At 38.4% G+C, this 16545-nt stretch overlaps 2 protein-coding genes across 5 annotated transcripts in view; one reads left to right on the forward strand and one right to left on the reverse strand.

Moving 5' to 3' along the window:
* plekhh2 (pleckstrin homology domain containing, family H (with MyTH4 domain) member 2) overlaps nucleotides 1-5955 on the reverse strand; it is a 48340-nt gene extending 42385 nt beyond the window's left edge. Inside the window, exons 1-2 of the mRNA XM_067421400.1 lie at nucleotides 5800-5955; nucleotides 2085-2222 (exon numbers count right to left, since the gene is read on the reverse strand). Coding sequence (XP_067277501.1) covers nucleotides 2085-2204 — 120 coding nt within the window. The 5' untranslated portion in view covers nucleotides 2205-2222; nucleotides 5800-5955. The remainder of the gene's footprint in view (nucleotides 1-2084; nucleotides 2223-5799) is intronic.
* Nucleotides 5956-6119: 164 nt separating this feature from the next.
* Nucleotides 6120-16545, forward strand: part of thada (THADA armadillo repeat containing) — a 139709-nt gene continuing 129283 nt past the window's right edge. For 2 of the 4 annotated variants that reach the window (XM_067421396.1, XM_067421397.1), the window contains exons 1-10: nucleotides 6297-6372; nucleotides 6515-6590; nucleotides 6703-6809; nucleotides 9836-9969; nucleotides 10089-10237; nucleotides 12376-12408; nucleotides 12593-12641; nucleotides 12813-13009; nucleotides 14427-14521; nucleotides 14670-14893. In XM_067421396.1, coding sequence (XP_067277497.1) covers nucleotides 6355-6372; nucleotides 6515-6590; nucleotides 6703-6809; nucleotides 9836-9969; nucleotides 10089-10237; nucleotides 12376-12408; nucleotides 12593-12641; nucleotides 12813-13009; nucleotides 14427-14521; nucleotides 14670-14893 — 1082 coding nt within the window. In that variant the 5' untranslated portion in view covers nucleotides 6297-6354. Of the gene's footprint in view, nucleotides 6246-6296; nucleotides 6373-6514; nucleotides 6591-6702; nucleotides 6810-9835; nucleotides 9977-10088; nucleotides 10238-12375; nucleotides 12409-12592; nucleotides 12642-12812; nucleotides 13010-14426; nucleotides 14522-14669; nucleotides 14894-16545 lie in introns of those variants that run through there. The other 2 variants (XM_067421398.1, XM_067421399.1) reach the window with 2 other exon arrangements.

Below are 16545 nucleotides of genomic sequence, written 5' to 3' on the forward strand. Positions count from 1 at the left end.
ATTGATGCTCTTCAATAGGAACAAGCTATTGAGAAGGACAAAATAAATCTTATTGCTGTTTAAATCTTTACTTTTTGAATCATTATAAATTTTTTAGAATTTATGTGTAATTTAGATGACAGTTTGGTTAATATATTAATAATAATTTATTCATTTAGGTACTTTTTAGTCATCCTGCTGCCCACAGGAAGTTTGTTAATCCCCCCTCTTGGGCCTCAGAGGCCATAAAACAATATGTGACATTTTCAGACACAAAACGCTGCATTATTAAATCTTACATAAATTATAGGCTATAAGAATAACAGAGAAAAATTCAACTGAATTTTTGCACAGCCATTAACCATAAAAAGCCTGCAAATGTCCCACAATTCAGCATTCAGGTTTTGGAATACTTTCCCCGTGGGACAAAGGACTATAAGAATATAAGAATACAATATTTGTGACTGTGGGACATTTACCATTGTAAACATTCACTTCAAAATCCTTCAAATTCAAAATGACTTGTATATGTGTAGGCAAACGATTAAACTCTGTTGGTGTGAGTTTAACATAGCCTGACAGGGTCATACTCAATTCTAGTCAGAATTTGAGTCTGAAACTGCTCCATTGGGCTGTAATTATGGGGCGTGTTTCAACAAAACCAGGAAAGACATCAATTGGATAGACCTTCAACCAATCAGAGATGCATTGTCAAATGTCAACAGAGTTCAGCTGCACTGTGTTGCCAAGTCCGCGTTTTTTTCCGAGGATTGTTTTCGATGTCCGTGGGTTGAAGCGACTATTATGTGATATATAGACCCATGAGTGCGAATTTTAGCAGGCAAACATGCCAAAATAACACACAATTTACCCCCCAATTGCCATTTTTCCCCTGGAAAACCCCCCGAGAAGCTATTGTTTAGGGCTAGTAGTTGGTGGGTTTTGTTGTAAAAACTTGACAACCCTGTCTGCACGCGCGCTGAAACCAGGCTGGAATACACGATCTTTGCCGGTGTTGTAAAAAAATAAATAAAATGTAATGATACACAAAATACTTATCTGAGAGAAATTGTGATTTCTCACGAGCTCTCTGTTCTGAATCTGCCAAGGATTCGAACAAATATAATCCAAGCTACTTTGATGACGTGCATGATTACGGTCCTGTTTATCATCTGTCCGGCATCGTCTAAAGCCTGCCCTGATGATTTCATTGGTCCGAACAGTTTCTGTTCGGAGATAATTACTCCTCTATGGATCGAGGCCAGACCGAACCGCCCGACCTAAAAATGTTGTGGGCAGGGCTAAGTTCGGCTGGCATCCAGGCTAAGTTTAACATTGTATGGACACAACACTTTGTGTCCATAACACTTATTTGTTTTAACGTGTTTTGATTGTTTTGTGATTCTAGTTTCAAAAGCCATTAATAAAAGATGGTGCAATTAAAACTATTGAAATGCAGTCAGAAACGAAACAGAAAACTTTGGGAGCCAAAACTTTAAAATGGTAAACAAACAGTAAAAACAAAAAACAAACAAACAAACAAACAATCACATATGGCATAACACTGACCTTCAACGTTGAAACGTTGTTGGAAACAAAACAAAATGATATGAATATATATTTAGTCAAAAAATGTACCTCTCCCCAAGGGTAAGACATTTAAAGCACACAAATACATCTCAAGTCTGTAATTCAAAGACGATTCTGCTATCCCAGAATGCAGCAGTCTGGAGCCTTGTGGTCAGGCGCCTGTTTATATTAACCTCTAATCTGCTCTCCCTCGAGATAATACGCACACACACACTCTTTCATGGAAATGAAAACCAAACATGGAAATGAGCAAATACTTTAATAGGTGCCTTTATTGCTTTTCCTAGAATTCACTCTATTGACTATCTCTCCTATATTAATACAGACAGGAATTAGTGGGGTGGTGACAGTTATAGACAAATCTTATGCCTGGTCTGTTATTACTTTAATATGACTAGTAGTAGGACAAGGTTTTACTTGCTAAGCATGCAGTCTGATGTAATGATTTTTAAAGATCTGAGAGCACCAATGTAAACAGCATGGACCGAAACTTTTTAAGTTTGCATTTTTCTGACCTTTTCTGCCGTGAGCTCTCGGATCATGCTCATCTGCCCACGGAACTTGAAGAGCAGGGCCTCGAGGGCCATGTACTTCTCTTTCCACTCCCCACCTGTGCATTCATCGCCCTCTGCCATGCCGTCACCCTTCAGGCCCTGCAACATCACATACACAGCATGAGGCCGAAGCAGACAAACAGAACATGCAGTAGAAAAAACACTAAAAAACAAAAGCTAATTAACATAGATCCAAATATAAATCAGGTGAAGGGCTGGGTGATGTATAGCAAAACAAATATTTATGCATTTTCTATCATGTTTCTGCCACCTAGCACAGAGGAACCATCATTTTGACCAACTAGCCACATTTCAACATTTAAATGTGGTTGAAATAACCTTGAAAAAACACTGAAACAATGCTTACAGGGTTGCCAACTCTCACGCATCTGGCGTGATTCTCACGCTTTCAGGCTCTGTCTCACGCTCTCACTCCGCCCAACTCAATCTCACGCCAAATTGCCAAACCTGCTTTTGATATTAAACAAAGCTATAAGCTTTAATTTTTTAAAATGTGTTTTAATGAATTTCAAACAATAAATAGCGTTTTGGCGCTAATGTGGCATAATGTTAAAGCCAGAGGCGTTGAAAAGCGGAGTTGCATGCTCTCGTCTCCCTGCGGTGCGCGCTGGTCACGTGGCCCATGAGCGCTCAATACTTCTAGCGCTGTGCCAATGAATTTAAATGGCTTAAGCGGATACACAACAGTTTCACCATATAGATGTTTGCTGCAAGTTTTGGTAAACAGTACAGCTTAGTGTTAGTGTTTATTGATTATTAAGTCAGCCATATTTACAGGATCGTTTTTATTATGGAGAGTGATAGAGATTCAACATTGTTAACATTAATGCTGTTCTTGTATTTAGCCCTCAGGTATTCCTTACTAATAGGTCACACTCATACTCATTAAATTATATTTATTGAATATTTTGAGGAGATCTTTTGGTACTAAATACTATTTGTGCAACAATTATTGTCAATAAATGACCACTTAAAACATTTTTCTTCTAATATTTGTATTTCTTCTAAAATTTATATTACAATTAGTGTAGTAATTAATATTAAAATAGAGAATTCCAATTCAAAGAGGCAAATTAGTCATTTTGTGGCTAAAAAATATTAATGTTTATTTGTAATGCCATTAGGTGCCTTATGGCTCTTTAATAAATATACATGTATCTAATCTAGTTGCTCAAAAATATATTGCAGTCTTTGCATTCTAATAAATATTTAGATATGATGATCAAACAGTAGATTTCTTTAAATGTGAAATTTCAAAACTTAAATAACTTGCATCCTAATCTTTTTAATGAATAATGATACTTATATAGGCAGTCACAAGTGAATATTAAGGAATGGCACATATAATTTGACCCATGTTTTATGTATTATTATGTACAGTATATATACTAGATATAAACTGATACTGAATCAAGATCAAAAGCATTACCCCCCCCCCCCCCCCCCGGCCCTCAAAAAATCTCACTCCAACCTAAACTTAAAAGTTGGCAACCCTGTGCTTAATGCTGAATGTAAAAAGGATAACAAAATACTACATCAATAATAGTAGGGAGGTTAAGCCCAAAAAATAGGCCTTTGACTTCAAGTCATGATGCAAAGGTCCCCTTTGGTCATTTTACCCTATTCATGTGAGAAAAATAATGAATAGGCGTATTAATATGTTATATTTGGGTCTTTTTCAGAAATTTCCCCAAATGGGATTCTTCTGGGCTTTTTTTTTCTTACTCAGGAGTCAGGACATATTGAGGATACAAAATCAGTTGAGTTTGATTCTGTTGCAATTTGTTCACCCTTTTTTCCTTAAACGCCTGGACTAGTAGGCTATGTGCTTGCTTCAATAAAAATTAATACAGTTATGATGAAGCTAGTTACTAGCTAGCTAGTTATTAGTGATCTAACATTAAAAACATGTTTCTATTTAATAAGAAAGTCATTCGAACCTCAAAGTGTTAACCTGTCACCTCTGACCTTTAACAGCTGTCACAGCTCCTGGTGCAGATGGGATGTTGCAGGAACGGATTTGCTATAGGCTACTCCTGACTGGTCGAAATCTCATGCTACTTAGGACAAATGTAATGTACAGAAGTAGCTGCACTGCTTAAATACAAAATTAAAGTTTTTGAAGGAAAATATAATTAAAAAGTCACTCTGATGACATCATTTTTAAGTGAAATGTGCATTTTTACCCCCAGTTGTCATAGTATGGGGAAATATTTTGTTTTTTTAAACCTGAAACCAATTTTATTGGATTCCCTGACCCCAAAAATGTACACTTTGACACCAAATTTGTCATTATAGCGATAACAGAAGCAAAGATATGGGCTCTAGAGTATTTTCAGCACATTGTCGGCCATTTTTGAAAAAAACTGTTTATTTTTGATAAAAAGTGTGATCTCACTTGTGTCTTAGGATAAATTTATTTGTATGACCCTAAGGTACTTCCATACCAAAGGGGACCTTTGCATCATGACTTGAAGTCAAAAGTCACTTAACCTCCCTACTATAATGTTCATTCGCTCATGTTTAGAATTATCTACACACATTTTACTGAAACATTTTAGTACTTGAAAAATGTGAGGAGGGAGTCGAGGACAAAACAAATACATTTTGTGAAAATATGTCAACGAATCAGAGTAACAAATTAATTCACAGTAACAGAAAGTTTGATCTGGTCTATGGAAATGAAGTACCAAAATGCTAATGGAGGATAGACTTTAGGAAACTTAATGGCCTAACAAAACCAGATGGTGACTGAGCTTTATATTGGCAATGACTGGGTCCATTGAGTTCGAAGCTCAAAAAAGTGCATCCATCCATAATAAACGTACTCCACACGGCTCAAGGGGGTTAATAAAGGTCTTCTGAACTGAATTGATGGGGTTTTGTACTTTATAAAGTAAAATCTCTAGCTTTCATGACTGCCGCGATGTAAGACGCCAGACTTAGCGTAATCGCTTTGAACCGCAGGAGGTGTTTCAACTTTCTGCATAAGTTGAATACAGAATGCAGTCTTGCGGAAGCTAAATATTTTACTTAAAAAAGTTTTTTGAATTAGGTTTTTTTTTCTTGCAAAACCCCATCGATTCGCTTCATAAGACCTTTATCAACCCCCAGAGCCATGTGTAGTATATTTGCACTTTTTTGAGCTTCAAACTCAATGAACAAAATGTGCCATTATAAAGCGTTACTCTCTCTCTCTCTCTCTCTCTCTCTCTCTCTCTCTCTCTCTCTCTCTCTCTCTCTCTCTCTCTCTCTCTCTCTCTCTCTCTCTCTATATATATATATATATATATATAAATGTGTGTGTGTGTGTGTGTGTGTGTGTGTGTGTGTGTGTGTGTAGCCTATACATAATGTATATATTTATACAAATTTAAACTAAAATCTTAACATAAAACCGGTCTATGTAAATGATCTACAGTATATACCGTTAACTGCAGTTGAAAGAATGATGATGCAATTCAGTTATAGTGTTCATGGAAATTAACAGAACAGAATTAATCAATAGGCCTATTAACAACATATTTCATATAAAATCAACAGATCAAAAAAACAGAAAATGTATATTTAAGGGGGCTACTTATTGCCTCGTATCTCATAACATTATACAAAAACAAACTAATACTTTTTTAATGGTTAAAGATATTATCCTTACCCGACACTGCAGTGTTGGTTGTAGATGGCACTGGTTTCACACCATAATAAAAATATTAATCCGTGTTGTCCTAGTTGTTATTACACTTATGACCTAATTATGATATAAAGAGCGAGAGTTTTCCAGCTGAAAGTTTTCACTCCAGCATCGTCCTGTGGAAGTGGGCGGGATCAGGGGAGTGTTTTCACGAGCACGTACAATCAAACCATTGTAGGTGTGGTTAGGACGGCTTTTTAGAGAACGGTGATGTCATGAATGATTGACTTCCCCGAGGACCAATCACACATCGGAACAATTGTGTCTGGCCCAATCATATGTATGACTGGGCGGTCTTCCATCACGACTCCGGAATTGAAGCGTCACACGTGTATGTTATGTTCCTGTGGAATTACTGATTTTTATATGCAGCATTGAACTTTTTCACCGGTACCTGCTGTGTAAGAAAGGTATGACAATATATGTTTATGCCTTAAAAGTGCGTTGAATGTACAGTGAAATTGGGTGTACGGTGGGGAAAACGTCACGTCGGTTTAAAGTAAGTTAACGTTAAATCAAATGTCTGCAGGAAACAAAGTGAGTAACTGTGAGCACTTGCTCACACTAGGCGCTGTAGTTTGAACTTTATCTGCATTTGTTGTATTCGCTTTTTAAGTAATAAATGTATGATTTTACGATAAATGTATGATACTTATCTGCAGTTGTTTTTATGTCCCAGATCATGGTTGTGAAGAAAAAAACACCTAAAGTGGAGGCTGTAGTTTTGGATGATGACAAGCTGAAGAGCCTTACAGGTGAGTGACAGAAATAAACATTGAGTGGTTGTGTTATGGTTGCAGCCATAACACAACCACTCCGCGATATTTTCCTGTGATATTTATTTCTATCTCATGTTTTATCTCCCAGACTCTTTATCTGTGGAGGGAGATAGGAGATCTATAGCGCTTGCTCGTGTGCTCAAGGACAGTTTATCCTCGTCTGACCCAGTGGAGCAGATCCAGCTCATCTCTAAGGTCGGTCTGCATCACATTCACCTTGTCCTCCTGGTTGCAATTTTTAATGAATTTCTCTGACATCAAACAAGTTTGAATGTTCTGTAAAAAGCAGATTCAGGGCTTTTCAAAGATACTATTTGTTTTGAGGTTTCACCAGAACAACAACTTCCCCTTGCTCTGTAAAAATGTTTAATTATTAAATTTAGCACTTTAATATTTTGTAATTATTCAAATCTGACTAATTTTCAAATTGTTTGTTTTAAATCAACATCTGTAAATGTTATGGGGTTTCTAATCACACATTTTCCTTTGTTACAACAAACTTAAAGCATGACTTAAAGCATTATCCCGTATTTATCAAGCCTCTGAGAAGTAATCACAAGAACACTGCTAAGAATTGACTTAAAGGGTTAGTTCACCCAAAAAATGAAATTGATGTAATTAATGACTCACCCTAAAGTCATTCCACACCCGTAAGACTTCCATTCATCTTTGGAACACAGTTTAAGATATTTTAGTCCCAGAGCATATGCAATCTATGCACACTTTACTGTCCATGTCCAGAAAGCTAATAAAAACATAATCAAAGTAGTCCATATATGACATCTCTTGAAGCATCGAAAATACATTTTGTTCCAAAAATATAATTGTCAAAATATCAAAAGTAAAGTGTTTGTACAAAAGTTTTGTCTTCTCTTCCGTGTTCCTCAAATAAAGATTCAAACGGCCATGAATCAATGAATCGATTAATGGTTCGGATCGCCAATGTCATTTGATTTCAGCAGTTTGGCAGTTTGACACGTGATCCAAACTGCTGAAATCACGTGACATTGGCGATCCGAATCATTGATCGATTCACTGATTCATGGCTGATTCTAACTGATTTCACATATGGACTTCTTTGATGTTTTTATTACCTTTCTGGACTATACCTCCTGAATATATATATATCTGTGTTCCGAAGATGAACGGAGGTCTTACGGGTGTGGAACAACATTAGGGTTAGTCAGTAATGACATCAATTACATTTTTGTGTCAACTTACTCTTTAAAGTGATAGTTTAGCCAAAAGTGAAAATGTGATGTTTATCTGCTTACCCCAAGTGGATGCAAGATGTATGTGTCTTTTTTTCTTCAATAGAACACAAATTAAGATTTTCAACCGTTGCAATCTGCCTGTCATAATGCATGTGAAGGGGTAACAACTCTATCAGAGTTAAAAAAAAAAAAAACATGCTTAGAAAACACGCAAAAGCCTTCTGCTCGTGACGACACACTGATGTCTTAAGACACGAACCGATCGGTTTCTGTGAGAAACTGAACAATATTTATGTTTACCTCATATCCAAACAAATCTCATCTAGTGTTCCCATCCACTATTACTTCTGTCTGGTAAGGTCAAACTGCCGCAATCATAGGTGAGGCCGAATGAGGCATCTACATATATATATCTATGATCATGCCAGTTTGACCTTATCAGATGGAAGTAATAGTGGATGGGTACACTAGATGAGTTTCATTTGGATATGAGGTAAAAAAAAAAGTAACAAATACTGTTCGGTTTCTCATGTCTTAAGACATCAATGTGTCGTCACGAGCAGCAGGGTTTTTGTGCATGTTGTCTAAGCATGTTTTTTTTTTTAACTCAGATTTGTGGCCCATTCACATGCATTATGACTGGCAGACTGAAACAGCTGAAGTTAAAAATCTTCATTTCTGTTCTACTAAAGAAACAAAGACACCTACATCTTGGATGCCCTGGGGGTAAGCAGATAAACATCACATTTTCATTTTTGGGTGAACTATCCCTTTAAGGTTAAAACAATGATTGGCTTAAAGCTGCGCTTAAAAGTAAGTTATCAAGCATCTCAGTCGTAATTTAAGTGAAGTGTAGGACTAAATATTGAATAAATAAATGTCAGTCTTAAAGATGATTCACAACACTTTACTGTTCCACAAACATGTTTTTGGATGACAGCATAGGCATGGACCAATCACTGATATGATTTCCTTATTTAAGAATATTCTCAGATATATTTACATTGAATGGTAAAATTCCTAAGATGAATTAACATTCAGCACACATTTGACAATAAAGATTTTTCAAGTGAATCCATTATGGTATACACATTGGAAATGAAAGATAAACATGTTTTCCATCATGTCTTAATTACACATTTTAAACCAGTGTGCTGTTAACTGACCGCCCTATAAATAGCCTAGATTTTATGATATAATCAGCCACTATGGATTCCAAAAAAAAAACGATTTGGTGGGAGGAAGAAGTGCTACTGCTTGCTGAATTAGTTAAACAGCGGAAACATGTTATAAAAGGTAAATTCAGCCCAACATTAAGCAGCGCTGACAAAGATGATGCCTGCTCCGTCCAAACAATACCGTTTAACTGTCTCCTCAGTGCCATCACAAGCCCCTACTGGCAACTCCTAACCTCTCAAGCTGTCTGATAACTGAGAAATAACTGAGAGTAAGAGTGATTCTTAGACATTTGATAACATGCTTTTTATACTTAAGTAGCAGTACATTTCATAAATTTTTAGCTCCTAAGACTAAAATGGCACTTTGAGAAGCTTAATAAATATGTTCTCAGGCATTTTAGGAGACACAACAAGTGAATAGGGAAAGAAATGACATACCAATGTTCCTATAAAATATGATATTATTATGAAAATGTTATGAAACGAAAATGAATGTTACCATTATTACTCGTCTTTTTTCATTACATGTCGCTCCAGAACACATTTAATATGTAAATTGTATAGATACATTGCATTGAGTGGAACAACCCATGGATGGCCATTTTACCCACATATTGCATAAAGTAAAATGGTAAATTAATTCTGTTATATCTTTCATAACAGTTGAGAATCACCTTTAAACAAAGTTTGGTTAAACAAAATCCTAAAGCCTGAAAATGTATTGGTGAATGAAAACAAAGACTTTTTTCTGGGTCTTAGGAGGCTATAGGTTTTCACTGAGTGTAATCGCTAACATCTTTTAACTAATTGGTTTGCATGTTGACTGCAGGCTGGCTTTATGTTGGAGCAGTTGAGTGAGGATGAGTCCTCTACAAGTCCTTTACTGAATGCCTGCCTGAGCACACTAGCGTTCCTGTATACCAAACTGCCAGCGAAGAACCCACTTAAGAGAGCTGTAGCAAGGTTCAAAGTACCTACATTTCACTGTCACTCATGTGACTGGAAATCAACTACTTTTTTTAACGATGTCTGGACTATTAATTTATTTAACACAATGGCTTCATCTTTTTCTTTTCTACCAGTGCATTAAGTAGTGGCCCAGATTGGCTGCAGGAGAATACAGTTAGATGGCTGTCTGAGTGCCTGTCTTCCTCTTTGTCCTCTACGAACACAGATCATTTCTCACACCTAACAGATAGCATCACTTCCTGTCTGGATGGCTTTAAAATTGGTATGTAAAAGTGATGTCATTATTAGATTATATCATAAATAGTAGAAGATATCCACCTTATTTTGCAATGCGGAAATAAGCTATTTTCTGTCAATGTGTGAGACTTCTGATTCATTAGCTACTTTAGGTAAATAGTCCCGCGTAGCTTCAGACTGACAGCAGAAGATCTGGACTCTTATCGAAGCTTTCTTTGGCCAAGAACCATGTAGAGCTGAAGTCATGCAGAGCAGAAGCACAACCAAAACCATGCTCTTCCGTAAAAAGCATTCATATTTTTTTAACTGCTACATGCCCAAAAGTTTTATAGTGTACATTTAAAATAATAATAGGTAATGAATTTTGCATAACAAGCTGTTTTGTACAGTTAAAAATTACTGGAAGCCAGACACATTCAGTTTACAAATGGCTGCGCATTCTCTAATGTTTCAAATAAGGTGGATACACTACTTCAAAAGTTTGAGGTCTGTACTTTGTAAAGAAATTCATATTTACTAATGATTCACTAAACACATGAATCATTTCACATAAGGTTTCTATATCAAATAAATGCTGTTTTTTGTAACTTTATAATATTTTTTTCACAAAGATATTAAGCAACACTGGCGTTTCAAAATTGATAATAATAAGAAATGTTTCTTGTGCACCAAATCAGCATAGAAGTATTTCTGAAGGGTCATGTGACACTGAAAACTGGAGTAATAGAGAAAATGCAGCTTTTGTCATTGCCAAATTAATAAATTACATTTTATAAAGTATATTAAAATAGGAAGTAATTAGTTTTTAGTAATAAGTCTTTAGGTTTATTATATTTATAAAAGGAAGATAGGCTGTACCGAGTCTTTCCGGAAAAAAAACGAGTGGCTGGAGGCATATATTGTGGGCGGAGCTAAAGAATCACGAGCGCGGAGCTACTGCACGAGAGCTTCTAAAAGCTGACATCGTCATGCGTAAAAGAAAATGTTACCCTAAATAAACCATGGCTATCAATCAGATTCAACTAATACATATATGATCCAGAATCAGATCCGGAGGATGAAATAAATTGAACAGGAGAAACAGCAGCAGCAGGACGTCCGTCTCTGTGTTATTTAGTGGCCTGTCAACATTTGCGTTTGTTTACCCGTGGTATATGATGACATGATTTGGTTTATGGGCTATTGTATGCGACTAAACCTTAGCAGTAGCAAGCAAAACGTTTTTGCACGTCAAGATAGTGTATAAAAAAAACAAAGCACGCTTTGTGAGAACGTCCCCTAGCCTAGGTTTATGTTTGGGGTGGTTTTACAATAAACAAACTGACATATTAGTCAGCTAAACAAATGTATTTAAACACTCACCATACATCGCATGCTCCATTGATAAATTAACTATACACGATCGTGTTGTTTACTGATGTTTACTTATGTGACGATAGTCAACAGCATAGACGTTTGAAGCAGTTTTACTCACCACCTGCTTCCAAAGCACGTCCGTGAACCTTTATCGCTGGGACCGCTCCGTCAAAAACACACTTCTTGTTGATTTCGGGAAGTCCTGAGACCGCAATGACCGTAGAGATCCACTATTGCGACACGACTGTAGAGTGATGTTATGACGCTTCTCGTCATTTCTGCGTTCAAATCGGTTCAAATGCCGCGCTGCCTTCCTGGGATGCTGTGCGGGCGCATTAAAGACGCTTGACGTCACCCATAGGAAAAAAAGTTGAGCGCGGTGCGACAGAAGTGTTGCACAGACGAGTGGATCTGCAGCTTGAGAGCAGTGTTTATGGGGCGTGCATTTGCTCTTTCTCTCTAGTCACGCACGCGCATGCGCACCCTTTCCGGGAGAAGAGCCCGTACGGCCCATACTCCACTCTGTCGATGTCAAGCCGACCCATACTCGAAAAAAACTCTCCAAAACTTGTGAGAAACCGGAAGGAGTATTTTTAACACAGAAATACTCCATCAAACGTCTAACTTAGTGTTTGAAACTTTGTCCATGTTTAGGATAAGAATCCAAGTCTTTAACAGTGTAAAAAGCTCAGTATGCATGAAACAGCATTTCACCCCCCTTTTAAAAAAATCTTAGAGACCCCAAAGTTTTCATCTATATTGTAAATGGGTGTAATATCATTTTAAATCGTTATTCTTTGTTTACAGGTGAGAAATGTGTTCACCATTTGCTTACAGAAGGTTAGTATACTTGTTGTTAATTTATTAACTTTATACTCTGCTGTGTGTGTGCGCACTTGGATTGTTGAAATGCAGAGCACAATTTCCAAGCATGGGGCATACTTGGCTACATGTAACATCACACTTACTTAATAATTTAATGGCATACCTTTGCAAATCCGGCTGTTTTTTTCCCCCCTCACAGTCCTCCAGTTCTTCCAAAGGACTTTGAATTATTATGTGGAGCAGAACAGGTTAATTGTTTACTTTTGTACTGAATAATAATAATAATATAACAACAACAACAACAATAATACACTCTATGGATAGATGAAAATGTTGGCATCTTGATCTTATTATCCAGAATCCTTGATTGTCTGTAACATGGTTTATTTTTGTGTATTTATATTTGATATGCTCTTCAGGGGTCTGGTCGGTTGTCATGTAGCCCAGGCTCAGCTGATGCAGTCCTGTCTGGCAGTGGTGAAGGCCTCAATGCTGGTGGTTCAGAGATCTCAGGAACCCATTAGCACTGCAATGCTTTCAGCTTCAAGTGACCAATCTGATCTGCATCAAGTTCTCAGTGGACTACTCAACTGCTATACATGTATCTTGACTGACGGTATTGTGAAGACCACTGTATTCTTCATATGCAAATTGCTGTCATGTTGCTGTACACTACATTGGCAAAAGTTTTGGGACGCCTGCCTTTACATGCACATGAACTTTAATAACATCCCATTCTTAATTTGTAGGGTTTAATATATGGTTGACTTGCAGCAAAAGCTTCAACTCTTCTGGGAAGGCTTTTATAGAATTTTTTTACCATTCTTCTAGAAGTGCATTTGTTAGGTCAGGTACTGATGTTGGACGAGAAGACCTGGCTCACAGTCTCCACTCTAATTAATCTCTAAAATGTTCTTTCGGGACTGTGCAGTGCAGTCATGTTCCTATACACCAAACTTGCTCATACATGTCTTTATTGACCTTGCTTTTTTCACTTCTTGGTTCAGTCATGTTTGAAAAGAAAGCAGCCATCCCAAACTGTTCCCACAAAGTTGGGAGCGTGAAATTGTCCAACACGTCTTTGTATTCTGAAGCATTAATAGTTCCTTTCACTGGAACTCAGGGGCAGTCAGGCAAGTATAGTTCTCCTGGCAACCAACAAACCCAGACTCGCCCAGAGAAGCATGATTCGTTACTGTAGAGAGCACGTTTCCACTGCTCTAGTGTCTACTGTCGGCGTGCCTTACACCATTGCATTGCACTTGATGTCAGGCTTGGATGCAGCTGCTCGGCCATGGAAACCCACTGGACTCATGGAAACTCTCTATGCGCTCTCTATGCTACTCTCAGGGCGGCAGTGGCTCAGTCGGGCAGCAGTGGCTCAGTGGTTCATGTAGGTTGTCTATAAACCGAAAGGTTGGTGGTTCAATCCCCGGTTCCACCTGACCAAGTGTCAGAAGTGTCCTTGAGCAAGACAGCCAACCCCAGCTGCTCCCGACGAGCTGGATGGCACCTTACATGGCTGACCACACCATCGGTGTATGAATGGGTGAATGTGAGGCAAAATGAAAAGCACTTTGGATGGCCATGGGGTCTGTTAAAAGCGCTATATAAATGCAGTATTTTACATTTAATCTGAAAGGCCACACAAAGTTTTGAGGTCTTTGCAGAAAGTGGGCAACTTCTGCACAATGTGCACCTCAGCATTGTGCAATCACCTCTGTGATTTTATTTTGTTACCTACACTTCGTGGCTGAGTTGCTGTTCTTCCCAATTGGCTTTAAAATACCTCAAAAATTGACTGTGGAAAATTTATTAGTGAGGGCATTTCATAAATAGACTTATTTATGATAGGCAACCTATCATGCTACCAATGCTTAATTCACTGAGCTCCTGAGAGCAATCCATTCTTTCACAAATGTTTGTAGAAGCAGTCACAATTCTTTTGGCAATATAGTGTATTTACAATTTTCTTTTGTATATTATATTATTTTAGTATTCTATTTAAGTTTTTGCCTTTATCCCCCTTTCAGAGGAGTTTGTTCAGACGGTCCAGAGCACTGCTGGGATGGCTGTTGTTTTGTTCATTAGATCTATTATGGGAAATGGAGATGATGCACCTGATATAGTAAGTGGGCATTTCCTTCATTCCAGCAGCAAGTGTCTGGCATTTTATTCTGTATTATCATTATTCAGTATGAATAAACAATCAAACATTGAGCTGCATTTAACCCATTCCTGCTGGAAAAGCTGTTAAGTGTGAAATGTGTTTCTAGGTTGCAGGTCTCCTGCAGTGTTCAGTGGATGCAGGCAGCACCGCCCCCCAGTGGTTGAGGCAGAGCTGTGCAGGTCTGTATGAGAGCAGCAGGCCTGCGGCTGTGGCTCTGTATCTGAGTCATGGAGCTCTGGCTATGCTCAGCTGGAGAGGAAAGACTCTCTGTCCACAGGCAGAAAAACTGCTGCTGCTCATACCTGAAGTGCTCCTGTCTCTAGATACAAGGTATTAAAGGATACCAAATGCATTCACACAAGGATATGGTCAAACCCCATCAACGCTCAAAATATAACTTTTTAATGCACAATCCCTCACAAATAAGTCATCTTTCATCCAAGACCACATCATTGATAAGATATTAGACCTTATGCGCTTAATGGAAACATGGCATCAGCCTGCAGTTTACGCAGCACTTAATGATGCCTGTCCTCCTGGTTACAGCTACCTGGAGAAAGCCCGCTACACTGGTCGTGGTGGTGGCTTAGCTGCAATTCATAGACAATCATTGGAGCTGTCTTTTCTCCCTCTGCCCACAGTGTCATCATTTGAATACCTTGCTTTTAAATGTAAACCCCCTTTTTCTTTGACAATACTGCTTATTTATCGGCCCCCAAAAACAAATTCATTTTTTATCTCTGAGATGCATGACTTTCTCACAACACTCTGCTCTACTTCTGCCAACATTTTAATATTAGGAGATTTTAATATTCATGTAGATACCCCCTCCTGCCACCTGGCAGCTGAGTTTCTGCAATTATTGGACTGCCTCAATCTCCAACAGCATGTGGATGGACCCACTCATTCTAGGGGGCACACTCTGGACTTGGTCATTTCCAACTCTCCTCATATTAGAAACCTCTTGGTGTATGATCTGGGTGTGTCTGACCACCAGGCCATCTCATTGGAGCTGCCACGCCCCTCTTCCCTTACCAAAGATTCCCGTCAAATTTGCTTCAGGAACCTGAAAAAGATTAACCAAGACTCTTTAACTACAGACCTTCAGCAATTCTCCTCTGTTGATCTCTCCTCAGTCTCTGAGTCGGTTGACTTCTACAACAAGTCTCTGAGCAGCCTTCTAGATCTTCACGCACCTGTCATAACTAGAATGGTCACCACCTCGCGCTCAGCACCCTGGTACACCAGCGAACTGCGGAAGATGAAGACGGTTGGGCGCGTACTTGAGAGGCGTCTCAAGCTCTCAGGACTCACTGTTCATAGGCAAGCCTATAGAGATCATCAGAAGGCCTACGCAAGGTCTTTGAGAGATGCTCAGTCACAGTTCTACTCTAGCATCATCAACAATAACCCTGGAAACTCCAAGAAGCTTTTCTCCACTATAAATCACATCCTCAAACCGCAAACTCACTCTTTTTCAGAAGCCACAGAAGAGAGGTGCAATAAGTTCATGACCTTTTTTAGGAACAAAGTAGACAACATCCACTTGCTTCTATCTAGCTCCTCCGCTCTGCCTGTCCCGTCTGTTGATCCACAGCCAGGGACCTTCCAACATCTCTGCTGCTTCTCCATCATCACACAGCTCGAGGTTGAGGACATCATCAGAAAAATGAAACCATCCACCTGTGCACTGGATCCTTTTCCTACAGCCTTGGTAAAATCTAACCTCAGTGTCTTAAGTCCATTTATTACCAAGATTATTAATAATTCCCTCCAGGCTGGCCATGTTCCTTCATCTCTTAAAACTGCTATCATCAGACCACTTCTGAAAAAACCTACTTTAGACCCAGATGTTAATGACAACTACAGGCCCATCTCCAACCTCCCATACCTCTCTAAGGTGCTGGAAAAAGTTGTTGCTGCACAGCTTCAGGTCCATTTGGAGCATAACCATCTTTATGAGAAATTTCAGTCTGGTTTCC

Source organism: Pseudorasbora parva, chromosome 17, assembly GCF_024679245.1.
Source record: "Pseudorasbora parva isolate DD20220531a chromosome 17, ASM2467924v1, whole genome shotgun sequence".
Classification (NCBI taxonomy): domain Eukaryota; kingdom Metazoa; phylum Chordata; class Actinopteri; order Cypriniformes; family Gobionidae; genus Pseudorasbora; species Pseudorasbora parva.